At 34.4% G+C, this 13965-nt stretch overlaps 2 protein-coding genes and 1 pseudogene across 5 annotated transcripts; 2 read left to right on the top strand and 1 right to left on the bottom strand.

Annotated features, from left to right (window-relative positions):
• Positions 1 to 235: 235 nt before the first annotated feature.
• Positions 236 to 5037, top strand: LOC132622045 (binding partner of ACD11 1). 4 transcript variants are annotated; one of them, XM_060336558.1, is made up of 5 exons: positions 236 to 375; positions 1046 to 1203; positions 1779 to 1854; positions 3580 to 3693; positions 4305 to 5037. In XM_060336558.1, exons 2-5 carry the CDS (start codon positions 1088 to 1090, stop codon positions 4770 to 4772), a joined length of 774 nt encoding a protein of 257 aa, XP_060192541.1. In that variant the 5' UTR covers positions 236 to 375; positions 1046 to 1087; the 3' UTR covers positions 4773 to 5037. The 4 variants fall into 4 exon arrangements, with proteins under 4 accessions (XP_060192541.1, XP_060192544.1, XP_060192542.1 ...); XM_060336561.1 differs by having other exon boundaries at positions 4308 to 5037; XM_060336559.1 differs by having other exon boundaries at positions 350 to 409.
• Positions 5038 to 5132: 95 nt separating this feature from the next.
• LOC132622044 (uncharacterized protein At5g39865-like) lies at positions 5133 to 7125 on the bottom strand (annotated as a pseudogene).
• A 4248-nt stretch (positions 7126 to 11373) lies between these two features.
• Positions 11374 to 13872, top strand: LOC132623600 (homeobox-leucine zipper protein HAT7-like). The gene is made up of 3 exons (XM_060338376.1): positions 11374 to 11894; positions 12400 to 12776; positions 13364 to 13872. The coding sequence occupies exons 1-3, from the start codon at positions 11774 to 11776 to the stop codon at positions 13676 to 13678; spliced, it is 813 nt and encodes a 270-aa protein (XP_060194359.1). The 5' UTR covers positions 11374 to 11773; the 3' UTR covers positions 13679 to 13872.
• The last annotated feature ends 93 nt before the right edge of the window (positions 13873 to 13965 follow it).

Below are 13965 nucleotides of genomic sequence, written 5' to 3' on the forward strand. Positions count from 1 at the left end.
TAGAGACCTTTGCCCTCTCATTTAGGACACCATCAAATTAGTTGTATCTTAGTTGTAGCAAATTGTAAATCAATTTGCACAAGTTGTATGTTGAAGATTGAGGGACAAAACTCTTCTATTAATAGAGACCTTTGCCTTCTCATTTAGGACACCATCAACAAGTGATAATACAATATCTCTTTCTCGTTATTTTAGTTTGCTTCTCTTGTTTATTTCCAATTATATAGTTTCATAATAATTTTATTAATTAAAAAAATATGATAAAATAAAAATTTGAGGGAACTTTTGGCCAATAGTTAAGCCCTTCAAAAGGTAGCACGCATAACAGGTGGCCACTCATAAATACAGTTAAAAAATCTCTCTGTTCAGTATCAGGTGCATTTCTACTTTTTGTGCCCTATTTTAATGCGTAAATTCCCTTTATCTGTTTGTTTATTTAACTTAGATGCACCTGTAAATTCAATCATCCTGTTTTTAAGGTTTTGTTACTACTGGAATTTCTTTGCTTTACCCTAATATGAAATTCTGTGAACTTTTCACATTTTATTTGAATTTAATTGCGAATTCTTGCAAGTATAAGATTCTGAATATCTCTGCTTTTATGGAACCCTAAGTAGTTTTTAAAGTCAAATTATTTGATATTTTAATGAAACGGGCTTGAATTGTGCGAAATGAATATTAAGGATAGATATAAGAGGAATTTTCATAAATAACAAACTGTTTAGAGTCTTATTAGCGATACCGTGTATTTATGATTCGTAGCTACTGGTGGATTTCAGAATGTAGTGATATCGTGTGTCCGCGCACTCAAAAGTGTATTTATGAATGTGTTTAATTTTTTCAATGTTCTTTTCCTTAAAAGTGGCCTCGTCAAGCCATAAAATTAGAAGTATTGACGTAGTGATAGATCAATGGACTTGGTTTAACTTTCATTTTTAGCTCTTGTCGGTTCTGAATGATTTATTCTTTTCTAAATAATCAGTTTAAGTTGTTTTAGTTTTAGCTCTTATTTTTTCTGAATGATTATTCTTTTTGATATCATCAGGTTAAGTTACCTTTACTTGGGATTTGAACCGTGTCTATATCCATGTATTTGGGTCATCACACAGCAGAAGTCACTAATCTTTCTCCGGAAGCTACAGAGAAAGATGTCTATGAGTTTTTTTATCACTGTGGTGAAATTGAGCAAGTAGAGATCATCAGGTATCTTTTCATTTGTTTGACTTCTCCTGCAATTTCTGCTACAACATAGTTGTGATTTCGAGTTGATTCTTGTCGGTGCTGTAAATTTATGCTTGGCGATTTGTTTCCAGAATTGTTCTATCTAAGCTGTAAGAGTTGATGCACATGCCTAATCAATAGTATTCTGTTTGCATGGCATAGCACAATTCTTCCTTATGAAATATGTCAAATAAGACATGTCTTGCCATTTTTTCCCCTGTGACTTCTTCGGAGCATCATGAAATATAAACAAGAGTTTATGTGTTTATATAATTTCTGAGATGTTTGCATAGAGAGAACAAGGTCAGCATCCAATAATGTTCAATGTTGACAAACCCATGTGCCTGTGCCTCTTGTGAAAAGTGAAGCATATTATCTTATTGTCCTGATACCACAAGGCATTCCAAGCTTTCTCCATCAAAAGGATGTTTAAACTTTAAACTTTAAACTTTAAACAAAGGAGCTGATAGAGAGATTTTAATGCTATTTAGCTGTGTGAGAAAAGATGAATGTTCTTTACCCTTCCTGATTTCAAGTGTTGCCTTTATTGAATGCAGATTGAGTGAACATGCTTCTGTAGCCTATGTTACATTCAAGGATACTTATGCACTGGAAATTGCTGTGTTACTCAGTGTAAGTTTCTGCTTTACTCCGCTGTTATGTTAGTTCTATGTAGCAGAAAGAACCTGCAAGTTGAATGATGTTACATATTCAATGCTGCATGTCTATATGCTAATAAGTCAAGTTTATACGTGTCATCACTATGATGAACATCAATACAATCCTGAGGAATTTCTGTAAAATTATAGGTTAACCATATATACTTTTTGACCAAAATCTTGAAAAGATTTTTTCATTGGCTTGCTTATTGATATCTCCTTTGAAGCTTATAGTTTCTTTGTTTAACTAAGGAGAGATTAGTCAATTATCTACCAAAATAAGAGCTTGCAGTAACTTTGTAAACTCAAGCTTTAGAAGCATCAATGAAAAATACTATATTTATACTTTCGCCTCACCAGTAGCCTTTTCAGTCAAAGCTTGTCACGCCAAGCTTGCCTAGTGCGGTTTACATCTCCTGTGTGGTTTGCGAGCTATTTCACAGTGAGCAGGTTACCCAGTGTGCACTCAAAGAGTAGCGGCTGCGGGTTCCTCTGAGGGTTCCAAAAAAAAAAAAAAAAAAAACTATATTTATACCTAGATTCCTAAGATATGAATTTTCTTTGTATTGCTTGAGTTTCTGATTAATATTGTTGTGTCGTTCTTTTCACCTGTCAGTGTTCGAGCCGTTTGATTTCTAGCTGATCACGAATTAGTAGCCTTTGTGCAACACCTGGAGGGTCCTTTTATAGAGCTTTGATGGGCTATCCTATGTGGATATGTTCTTATTAGATATATATCTTATATCCGCAACAAAATGCAGCGCAGGGCGCCGCAGGCTCCCTCATTTAATCTGTTGTGCCACATCGTTAAATCTAATATCTCTCTTAATAATGAGATCAGTTTTATCTCTGACACAACATGCTGTATTTAAATCCTATATCATTTCGTACATTACTACTTACGAGGTTGCTATCAGTGGCGGAGGCAGGATTTCCATCAAGGGGGTTCAAAAAGAATCATGCTAATAGTGCTGACAAATGAGCGGGTCGGTTCAAAGATGAGAGAGCTTATATACACCTTTCTAACCAGCAACCAAACGACCCCTTAGTCCCTCTCGGACCAACATTATATTTGTGTTTTTCTTTTCAATTCATCTTATGGCAAAGGAGTCGGCATAAGTATAAAAATTGTCGTTGTGTAACCATGCAAGAAAAAATTTCAATTTGTTTCATGCAAGACCTTAATAATTATAAATTCGATTTGTCACAGCGAGACCTTAATAAATTGAATTACTTTTTTTTGCATAGCAATGGAAAAGGAGGCTTTGATTAGGATACAAATTAGGCTTTGAAAATGGCAATTAGATGAAGACAACTATTTTTGAAAAAGCTGCGAGTTATTTGTGTACCCACCAACCAAAGAAGAAGTAGATAATGATTCTAAGACGTGGGAATATGCAAACTAGTCTTTATGCGATGTCATTTTTTTTTATTCACTATCTGCAGTTAGAGACGTCGTGGTACTGGTGCTTGAGTTATGTATACCAATTTCCTGCTTTTATATAGTTTTCTTGTCGTTTGTGCTCTTTTTCTTCATTGTCCTTGTTCTCTCTGTTTTTAGTTGGGCGTATGTGCATCAAGTGAAATGCTAGATTTATTTCTTAGGTGCTAGTACTGCATTCACTAAATTCATACGGCTAATTTAATGTTTCAGATTTGTACCTATCAAAAAATTCTTAACCTTTTAGCCTTGATTTAGGGATCCACTATATTAGATCAATGTGTTCGTATCTCTTGCTTGGAAGTCCCACTAGATGAAGCCAATCCTTGGAATAGCTATATACATAAGATGGAGAATGGAAGCAGCTCTGCGGTAAGCTTCTTCATTTGATTTCCTTTTTAGTTAAAGTTTGCCATTTGTTTGGACAATCACTCTCTTATTGCCTGTCCATGAGGGTAAATGAAAATAAAGATGTTATATCAAACATGGGTAAATTGATAGGAGTGTGATCTCAGTGGCAGTTCCGCTTTTGAGATCAATTAGCCCCTAAGGGACAGTCTGCACGGCAAAGAGTATCCAATTCGTGAACTGAGCTTCTCATGGCTTTCTTTCTTTGTTGAGCCCTAGAGCTGAGGATACATAATTAATATAGCTTATTTTACTATTCTTCTTTTCCTTTTTGTTATTCTTTTCTTGGTAGACGTATTTGCACCTTATTGTAATTATTGAGTTCCCTGAAATTCAGTTCGACTCTCGTTAATTAATTTGGGGAAAGTTCATTCAGAAAGTTATAAACTCTATTGATTGCATTATCTCAGTGGAGATGTAAGAACAAAGTAATTCTTCAAACAACTCACTCCTCCCTACCAACTAGTCTTTCTTTCTTCTTCTTTTATTTTTTTATTTTTTGTTCCGCTGTTTTCCAGTTTTCTCTTTATGCTTAGCTTCCCTGAGGCCATTTTGAAATTTTGCTGTAAATTTAGCAGGTCAACCATACAAATCAGTTTGTGTCAACTCCTGGAGAAGCTGTGACCGTGGCACAGCAGGTAGTTGTAACCATGATAGTGAAGGGATATCAACTAAGTAAGGATGCGCTATCCAAAGCCAACGCTTTTGATGAGTCTCATCAGCTCTCATCTACTGCAGCAGCAAAGGTGGCAGATCTCAGCAAGAGAGTTGGGCTTACTGATAAAATTCAGTCTGGCATGGAGACCGTTAAATGCGTGGACGACAAGTACCATCTTTCTGAGGCTACTATGTCCGCTGCATCTTATACAGGGAAAACAGCCGTAGCTGCTGCAACTGCTGTTGTTAACAGTAGTTACTTCTCCAAGGGAGCTCTTTGGGTTTCAGATGTTCTGAATCGGGCTGCCAAGGTCGTTGCTGACTTGGGTAATAATGGGGTAAAAAAAGAAACAGTTCCTATGGAAATGGACCAAATTGGTAAATAAGGCTGACACAATGTTTGCCCACATGGAATTGTGCAAAGGTGTAAGCTTTTCATGGAGACATGAATGTGAATATGAACAAATTTAGCTAGTTGAAGCAATCTGTGGTGTTGAATGGGAGGGTGCAACATGGTTTAATCAATTTGATTTCCTTATGGGAGTACAATGTAAGTAATAGGCTTGACTGGATTGCATGTTGATCATACATGTCATGTTTTTCAGTGAGCTGGTATTTAATCATTAGTTAATGAAACGTGTTATTGACAAAGGTATCTTGCATCATTCTGTAATTGCAAGCACAGTACTGCTTTGAATGTGCCTACTTGCAAGTCCTAGAAGAGCGCATATTAAGAATAAATAACTTAAGATGTTCATCCCGGGAAAAACTGGGAAAGAGATTTTACTTTCATGTGGTTTCAAATGTAAGAACTACCTTGAGATACTAGTATTAATAATTCAGATGATTCAACTACTATCAAATTGCCTCCGCCTAGTACAGCATCGTTATCCATCACAAACAGAATCCTCCATTTTCTGCCAAATGCTTGGAAAAGTAATTTGTTTGAACCTTATCAACCATGTTTTTCAGTTAGATAAGTGCTACTACTGCTACTAATGTGCTGAAGTGGTAAAAAATTGGATAATCTGCTGGCTAGTTGATATTTGCATCAGTTTAGGTGCTTGAATAGAAAGGTTCAGGATCTAGAGTCAGTGAGTTTAGAATGGATATGATCCTATTATATGTACATATTTTAAATTCTTTAGCATATGTACACAAAATACGAGCTAAAGCAATGCGTTCGGTTGAACCCATACAACCCGTCTTAGATCTGCCTCTACCTATTAGTTCAGGCTTGAACCTTGCCCATCTTTGTCCTTGTAATACGAAACTGGTCATGTGAGAAACTACATTAATTTTCTCAATTAGAGAGCACCATAGAACTGATGAAAGTTAATCACAACAAATCGGGCATCGTGTAAGGCCATTCTCATTGCAATCTGGGCATCGTAGGAAGCCACACTCATCATCTTCAAATTCTTCTTCATCATAGTCTACTTCATAATATATTTTACAACTCCCATAGCATGTCTCACATGGTACAAATCTAATATCTCCACAGCCCTCAGAAACTCCATCTTTTACCCTTTCACAGTTTTTTACTACCTTTTCAAGCTGTCCATCTTCATGCATTCAGCATATTTCATCAACCCCACCAATGTATTTTCTCCCTAGAAATACCCTTGGCATCAAAACCCCACCACTGTATTCTTCCCCTAGTAACTCTTTCAACTCTTCCTTGAACACTGCATGCATTGATACATCTCTTTCGTCGATCTTTACACCTAGTCCCTTCAAAATCATCCGAACATGACAACAATCTTCGTACGTTTTTCTCACCCGTCTCAGGCTTGTGAAGCAAAAGACCAGCTTGTCTTTACTATGTTGGACCAATTTATGCTCTGTTAGTCGGGGAGTAAGTTGATCATAAGGATTGCCGAAGAGATGGAAAGAAAAGCTAGGGAGACGATTGGGAGGTCTAACATCTTCGAGATCTTCCATTAATTCCCAAACATTGACACTCTCTGGCTTACCAGGAGGAATTGTAATTGGTGTTTTAGGAATCACTTTGGGGATTCTCATTGATCATTTGAGACCATGTCTTTGCCTCAATCAACCCCATTTCAAACTCTTTTTTACTAAACTTCCCTTCATCACTGTCAAAACATTTTTGAACAATAATTGATCATCTTTGACACTTTGGTTAAGTTGATCAAGTCTCAGAGATCCTAATGTTGAGGAAGTGAGAGAGACTAGATGGAAGCTGCACTCTTCTTTATCAATAGGAATATGTTTACTCATCGAGTAGCTTCGATGCACTGGAGAATAGTGTGACTTGCATTTTTGGCATATCTTTGGCTTCGAATTTGTACAAGCCATCTCTGAAAATCCAGCCTAGAAATTGACTGAGTAGAACAAATGAAGAGTTGTTACAGCAGTGGATGGAAAGAGATCAATCAAGATTGTATTTTTATTTTTGAATATGTATATTGATATGGAAAGAAGATTAGAGGAACATTCCCAGACGAATGCATGGGTAATGGATTGCGTGAAGATTTCTAGAGATTAAAGTAGACAAATCGAGGAATTTAAAATAGAGGAATTGTGCTAACGTTTCAAAGATAAAAAGAAACAAATCGTAATTTTAAATTAGTAGGAGTATTTAAGACAAGTGAATCACTGAATTAATGGTAAGCATCATACATCAAGTCTTTTGCTCTTTTTATTTAAGGCATTGACACAGTTCATACGAAAGACAACGTTAATTTTGTGCATTGATCAAAGTACGAAGAAGAAGATGAGAAAGATCCTAGCCGTCGATTATCAGAATTAATGAGAGAAGAAAGAGAGAAATTCCAGAAAATGGGAAAGAGTAGTGTAAGTATAAAAAAGATGACCATTTTTAGCAGCTATATATATGGCCTTTCTATTCATTCGCCACGCAGGCTAAATGTTATAATTGTCAGCTGAAAGTGGATAAAACAGAGGCAGGGTGGTTGTTGGATGAGTGAAGTTAATGTACTTCCTAGATAGATAGAAAGAAAGAGTTTTGGGCAAGTCAATTGGTTAAGGAAGTATGAGTTTCAGGTAGGCTAATTTGTTACTCCTAATCAATTGGTCTGAGGAACGACAATTGTAGTTCCCCATTAGCTGATCAAACACTAACAAAAATTACACATGTTGATGTCTATATCAAGTAATGAATATATAATATGTATCTTCAAGGATTGACTTTTGATATGTAAGTCAAATATATGAAAGTACCAAGATTGTCACTTTTAAATGAGTGGTGGTGAGAGTTTCACATGTCTTTTCATTTAAATGACGATGAGGATCCCCACGAGTCAGGTCATTAAGGGGTAAAATGGAAAACTTAAAATTTAATAGTTTGTAAAAAGAGAGAATATTCTTACCTTTAATTTATCACATAATTAATTAAATATCACCGGCAAGTAAGCCACTTTAGACTTAGGTTTAGAGAGGGAGGCATGAAAATATATTCGGAGCATGCGGAAAATCATTGCTTGATTGCATCAACAACAGGATAAGGGAGTCCCCGCTTCTTGTGGCCAAAGCTTTGAGTAAAAATTGTTATGGTAAAAACTTATCTGAAAGTTTATGTCAAATCAATTCGACTTATTGTGATTAGGTGATTTAATGAAGAGAAAATATACATTAACCCTAATTAACCATGATTCAGCAACAACATACGTAATTAACCATGATTACGTAATGATTATATATGTTCATTAATTTGATGTAAATACCTGATAGTTTTCCATTTCGGATTCATTCATCCAAGCCGTGAGACAAACAAGAAGGGGGTGGGGGGAAGGGTTGGTTTGAAGTCATTCATTACTTTATTGGCCCCTTTTTAGTACTTTACTTCTCTGAGTGTGTTGGCTTTGAGTAAATTTCTGATTTTCAATAAAATGTTTCAGCAGTTAAAAATTCGCAGTTGAAATCGTTACGTACATTATTATAATAAGTACTTAGTAGGAGTTAAAACAATAGAAAGTTTTTTTTTTTTTTTTGGTAAAAAGTAGGGAGTTGAATTCACTCAATAAGATATGCGTATGTTAAACAAGATAATAAATCCACATCAATGAAGGATCAAGGTAGAACTTAACATATTGTAGTTAGGTACCTGTTTTATTTTAAAGTTACTAATTTTACTTATTATAAATAATTTATAATTGTCTTTTAAGTAACCTTATAGTGTCAAAATTCTTTATACTGTTAATCTGCATAAGTTAAACCGTGTTACTATATAGTGTCTAGGTGGTAATTCCCAAAATAGTGTCTAGGTGGTTTAAACATGAAGACAGACTATGTGAAAGTTCAAAGTCAAGAATATAAGTTAATGAAACCATGTGAGAAACAACCCATGATCATAGGGATCATTAAAGATTTGATTTTGAAATCCAAGTAACAATTTTATTATTTAAAAATGCACTGCATGTACTAAAGCCACCAAGAACCGATTTAATTGCAGAATATACAAGATTTGTACCTAATATCAATGCTTGGAGTAGATTCTTGATCCACCTTTCCCGTTTCCACTATGTTTTGTCTTGTTTATAATGGATCTGCTTTGAGTCTGTTTGAAACACCACGACCAAGAGGAAAGCCCACAAACTCGTAGAGATCCTTTATATATTCAGACATTTTCACTGGCCATCCCTTTTTGGAACATCTGTTTTAGTAAATATTTATTTTTTTTAGCTTTTTATGGATCTTTTAGCTCATGGTTTAAAAATCTCTTTTGAGCAGATTGAAAATCTTATGAGAAAAACGTTAGACCATAATCTAAATTTTTTAAAGTTATTAGAAACATCAGACTAATGTTTTTTCTATAAAATTGTGTGATATATAAGCAAACATTAGGCTCGAATATAATTAACGTTATCTGGAAGGGTATTTTTTCAAGGACTATATTTACAATTTTTTTAAAAATAGGGACAAATTCTAAATAGCTATCTAAAATTGGTTCATTTTCATAAATCAGTCATATATATTCGCAAGAAAAGGTTAATAGGGCCGCTGCAGGCTGCAGCAGCCAACTGGGTAGAACATGGCAAATAATAACAATAAACTAGCTACAGAGTAAACATTTCTCCAGACATAAATACAATTAAATTTAACTATTGGCTAAACAAGAATCTTGTTTAATCCTTACGTCTAGAAACAAAAATATCAAACCCAATGATAACTAGTCATATCCCCGTGCAATGCAAGTACATTAGATTTTTTCTAATAGAAAAAGTAAATTGCAGGCTTAGTTAGATTGCAACCCTCAGGCTAGTGACTTGGTTTGTCATCAGATGTCCAAACCAAAAGCTTGGTGTCATCTATGGTCGACACCATAATCGGTCATTTAAGTTACATACACTTACAATAACATATCTAGCTTGTGATAATAAATAAATTAATGTTTATAAGTGATCTCATTGTACAAATATTTTTATGACAGTCGATGCATACAAATTAAGCTTCTTGAGTCAATTTTACGTAGAGTTGGAATAGCAGAGCAAAAGGCTAAATTTTATTGGGTAGAACCTTTCTCAGAGCTAAAAACTGATAGAAAAGTGTGTGAGAAAGAGCTACCTCAGCTTCCTGGGTGATAGGTCGTGGTCCCTCCCCCCCCCCCCCCCCCCCCCTCCTCACACACACAACCACTCCACATTACAAGATTCCACTATGTAATAATAGACTATAGGTTCCTAAGTTTACTTGTGTTCTCGTATTATATGTGACAATAGTTTAAATCGGTATACAATTTAAGAAAGAAATGAATATTTTTAAAATTTATGATCTTAAATAGGTCATAATATTTGTATAAATGTAAAAGTTTTTCATTATGGGTAAAATATTGTAAGATTTATTTTCATATACTCTCCCTATTTCAATTTGTTTTTCTAGTTTTGACTTGACACAGATTTTAAGAAAGTAAAGGAGACATTAGAATCTTCTGGTCTTAAATTAATTAAAGATATGTAGAATGTACTAAAATATCCTTTAATCTTGTAGTCTTAAACATGAAATGTAAAAGGTTGGAATTAGAGGATTGACAAAAAGGAAAGAGACATACTTCTTGAAACAGACTAAAAAAGAAAGTAAGACAAAAAAAATTGAAACTGACGGAGTACAATTTTATAGAAGAGATTTGAGGTTATACTATCTTTCTGTTATATTGTATTTCTTGCGATGATTACAGTCTAATTCCCCTTTAAATTTTCTTGATTTTCTCTCTGTTTATGAACAAAAAGAAAAAATAAAATAAAATCAACCATGGTTTTCAATTTAAAAACTTACAGATGTGCAGGTATCTATCTAGAGATCAGCACCAAAAGAGAAAAAGCATATCCAAATTATTGGCAACGCCGGCCCTTAGCTTTCTTCTTATTTTTCATGGCAAGGCATCAACCAATTGCGAGAAGTATAACTATAAACATGGCCCAGCCACATGCATTCTTCAGATTTTGCGGCAGACCATAATCTTTTTAATATTATTCCATTCAATTCACCTAATTGTATCAAAGAACATCATCAGTTACGAAAAACAATTTACTTCATACCAAACATGACCTTGATTTCACTAATTCTCCTTTAGAAGATTCTGATGTTGACTTCAACTACGGTAACTAATTATATTTCTCTCATTAAAAGAACACTCCTATAACGTTGGTCAGTCTACTAATCTTGAACATTCTAGCGATTGACTTTGTGGAATACACATTGCTCTAGCATGTTTAATCATTGTATTTTTCTGGGCAACTAATAGTATATAATTAAAGACTTTAATGAGATAACAAATAGTTTTATGACTTTAGCATTGATATAACAAGTAAAGCTCAGTGAATTTAATGAAACGAAGAATACTTTTGTGACCTCAGTGATGCAGCACATAAAGTTTAGTGACCATGTGTGAAATTAATCTCAGAGAGTTTACATCTTAGACAATTGACACGGTAGCATTTTTTTTTTTAAAGAAAATTTAAGAAATAGATAAAAAGTTGGACTTGTGATCTAGATACCTAAAGCGCAAGTCATAGGAAAAATAAATTAAATAAAAGGGCATCACATTGCAAGTAAGGAGAATATTTGTGTGATAATAAATTTAATAACATTTCACGTTATGTGCTCTTAATTCTTAACAAAAATAATTAATAAACTTCGCTGGCTTTCCAGTGTTGCCATCTTGCCACCCCATGTTAATGTTCCCCTTGGCACCTTCCATGTTCCCACTTCAAAACCTCTCCTCCATTAGACTTTCTCACTTATTAACAACTCCCCATTAGCCATCACAAGAAGAAAAAGAAAAAGAAAAAAGAAAAAGAAAAAAAGAAACAAGACATAAGATTTTTATATATATATATAGTTGATATATGACTTTAATTGGTTTACTTTGTGCATAAGATTATCTCCCTGTAGATATAATAACATGCTTTTTAGTAATACCGGTACCATGGCTTTTGTTCCTGCAGCACCTGAAGAGAATGACCTCCCTCCTTCCTTCCCTAGTGTCTTTCCCACTTCTTGTGCTCCTCATCAAGAATTTCAAGGTTCTCTATCTCTCCCACTCTACTCAATGTATTTTATATATAGATGGTGATGAATTCAAGATTTAGAGTCAATGAATTCTATTCTTCATATATGTATTAGAGTAACTTTTTTCCCCACACATACATAGTCCAAGCTAAAAACATGGGTTCTGTCAATTCCACCACATAAAGGCGGATTCAGAATTTATACTTGATGTGTTCGATTATTTCATTTTTTTCGTGATGAATCCATTGTTAAAGTTATAAATTCAGAATTTGATTATTTTTGGAAATTTAGCACTGAGCATATCGCACTTTTGAAATTGTCAGATTAGATTTTTTTTGTTGTTGAAAATTTAGCTATTTTTCACACACGTATATCTGTGCTTTTTGTCAAAAAAAGATGGATTCAATTGAACCTATTCACTTCTCATTGCATCTGCGTCTTGCATGTTGCGTCTAATCTAGATCCGTCACTTGTGTATGATGACATTTTAGTTTATTGTGGATATTGTGACGGATGCAGGAATTTCATCGGTTTTAATGAGGAGAGCAATGTCATTCGACCATCAAGATTCACGAGCGGATGACATAGACATGTCCGATGATGATGGCTCTTCACAATTACTTGGGGAGAAGAAGAGAAGGCTGAATATGGAGCAAGTGAAGGCACTTGAGAGAAGTTTTGAGATTGGTAACAAACTTGAGCCTGAGAGGAAAATGCAATTGGCTAGAGCTTTAGGGTTGAAGCCCAGGCAGATTGCAATTTGGTTCCAGAACAGAAGGGCAAGGTGTAAGACTAAGCAATTGGAGAAAGATTACGAAATATTGAAGAGGCAGTGTGATAAAATTAAGGCTGATAATGATGCACTCAAGACTCAAAACAAGAAACTTCACTCTGAGGTACGTATAATTGCATATTACTTCCTCAATTGCATGGCATACTGTACTTCAATTGTAGTTTTTAATATGTAAAATTTAAACATTCTCCTAACTTTACATCACATAAAGTGAAACGGAGGGAGTATCAAATATGTAAGTTGCCCCACATTGCATGTTTAGATGATTTTCCAAGACTTCTTAGCTGAAATCAGTTTAAGTTTGATTTCTGGCATTGAATATCATCGGCGTTCTGGAAATTAAACCACAATCACTTATAGTTCTATTAAGTTAATGGTGGATTTAAGTTACACACACTGATAACATAAAGAATTATTACTATGTTAGTGTAATTTAACCTCTTATATAGCAAATTTTTTTTGCTTTATTTGTCAGATTACTAGATCATGCAATCATAAACACCTTTTATTGCATGTAATTTTATGAAACGACACAAAGAAATTATACATTGTCAGGCCACAGCAATAAATCAGTTTCTTATACTTCTTTCTCGTGTGCAACACAAAATTATTTCCCTTTTTTTTTTCCTGACTACTTCAAGTCCCAATGTTTTAAATTTTGTATTTTGTATTGATCATTTCTGATGGCAGTTGCAGTTACTGACTCTGAGGAACAGAGAATCAGCTGGAGGTACACCAATATTGTTTAATCTGAACAAAGAAAACGAAGGGTCTAACTGGAACAATGGAAGTGGTGATGAGAACAGTACAATAATAGATGTAAATCTTGGAACCACAACAAGAACATCATCAACAAGCAGTCCACATAACAACCATGATGTTTACCCAACAGTTAATTATAAAATAGAACAAACTGTCCCTGAAGAAGGATTTTGCAACATGTTCACCAATGTCGAAGATCAAACTAATTTTTGGCCATTGCCAGTGCAGCAACACTTTTACTGAATTTTAGTTTCTTTTGAAGTTATTCAAATTAAACCATTTTTTCTTGGTCTTATTGCAATTTTTTATTAATTGATTGTGTGTATAGTGAAATGCACATATGTTACTGTACCAGAATTATCACGAAAGACTTGAAAGTGACATTGTAAGAAATTGGAAATTGTTATTAGTATTTTAATTTTCATTATTGAGAGAGACAGGTATTGTTTACTTTGTTTGTGCAAGGTTGGACCACTATGGAGGAGAGATTATAATAATTTGTCTAAGCAGATAATAAAAAAGATTCATGT

Source organism: Lycium barbarum, chromosome 12 (genome assembly GCF_019175385.1).
Source record: "Lycium barbarum isolate Lr01 chromosome 12, ASM1917538v2, whole genome shotgun sequence".
Classification (NCBI taxonomy): Eukaryota; Viridiplantae; Streptophyta; class Magnoliopsida; order Solanales; family Solanaceae; genus Lycium; species Lycium barbarum.

Excerpts from the sequence above, each read along its gene's own strand:
- LOC132622045 (XM_060336558.1), top strand. The coding sequence starts at position 1,088 with ATGTATTTGGGTCATCACACAGCAGAAGTCACTAATCTTTCTCCGGAA. Across the intron at positions 1,855-3,579 it reads AAATTGCTGTGTTACTCAGT|GGATCCACTATATTAGATCA; the intron begins GTAAGTTTCTGC and ends GCCTTGATTTAG. Across the intron at positions 3,694-4,304 it reads AGAATGGAAGCAGCTCTGCG|CAGGTCAACCATACAAATCA; the intron begins GTAAGCTTCTTC and ends CTGTAAATTTAG.
- LOC132623600 (XM_060338376.1), top strand. The coding sequence starts at position 11,774 with ATGCTTTTTAGTAATACCGGTACCATGGCTTTTGTTCCTGCAGCACCT. Across the intron at positions 11,895-12,399 it reads TCCTCATCAAGAATTTCAAG|GAATTTCATCGGTTTTAATG; the intron begins GTTCTCTATCTC and ends TGACGGATGCAG. Across the intron at positions 12,777-13,363 it reads ACAAGAAACTTCACTCTGAG|TTGCAGTTACTGACTCTGAG; the intron begins GTACGTATAATT and ends TTCTGATGGCAG.